Source organism: Solanum tuberosum, unplaced genomic scaffold (genome assembly GCF_000226075.1).
Source record: "Solanum tuberosum cultivar DM 1-3 516 R44 unplaced genomic scaffold, SolTub_3.0 scf00798, whole genome shotgun sequence".
NCBI classification, from domain to species: Eukaryota; Viridiplantae; Streptophyta; class Magnoliopsida; order Solanales; family Solanaceae; genus Solanum; species Solanum tuberosum.
Window position 1 is genome coordinate 94312 of NW_006239726.1, and position 784 is coordinate 95095.

At 29.8% G+C, this 784-nt stretch overlaps 1 protein-coding gene across 1 annotated transcript in view; it reads right to left on the reverse strand.

Moving 5' to 3' along the window:
* The window catches only part of LOC102605409 (probable disease resistance protein At4g27220), a gene marked incomplete at its 5' end in the record, with an annotated part of 6468 nt that overhangs the window by 3408 nt on the left and 2276 nt on the right, over window positions 1–784 (reverse strand). The window contains 2 exons of the mRNA XM_015305486.1: window positions 90–146; window positions 473–784. The exon at window positions 473–784 is cut by the window's right edge and continues 21 nt beyond it. Of these exons, the coding sequence (XP_015160972.1) occupies window positions 90–146; window positions 473–784 (369 nt within the window). The remainder of the gene's footprint in view (window positions 1–89; window positions 147–472) is intronic.

Consider the following 784-nt stretch of genomic DNA (forward strand, 5'->3'; position numbering starts at 1 on the left):
AACTATCAACGGCAAGAACATTTTCTTACTAAAGTAGTGAGGGCAAGAACATTTTTGGACTAAACTATAAATTGAGGGAATTTTTTTACCATTTTAGGTAAGTGAGGCATTTTTGACCTTTCTTCAAAAAATAAATTACAATATAGCTGCAAAAAAAAAAAAAATAGTCTTAAAATTTGTTCTTCCTTTTTTCTCCTTTTCCATATCTATTTATTTTCACACTAAAAAGATGAAATGAGAATATGAAACTCAAATAATAATAAGTTAATATATTTATAAGGGAGATATTTAAAACTTAAATTAACCGTTGAATAAACAAAGTCACAAAAATTCACATCAAATATAGCCTTATATGGATTTTTAAATAACAAATTAAAAAATTAATTTAAAATTATTTTTTCACTTGTTAGACAAAAAGGATATATCAAAGCAATAGACTTTGTAAGCAATATTTTTGTGATAAGAAGCTAACCTTTTCATCAAAAAGAGGATTTGAGTCATTGATGGCTGTAGGACAGAAAATTTGGAACTCAGGTAAATTATCAAAGCCCATTTTCCGTAACAGAGGGAACTCAATGCGCTCAACATTGTCACTGCAAATGTGAGTCAGGCAAGGCAGAGATCCAAGCAGCAACTGATATAAATTGGGGAACTTGATTACTTCATGTGTTGTCTTCAATAAATGTGTCACTAAATCACAATTAGAGAGTGTTAGTTCTTTCACGTTCTGAAATTCATTCAGCTGCAACTCAGTCAACACATTATTAGAGCCCTTTCCCCTTGA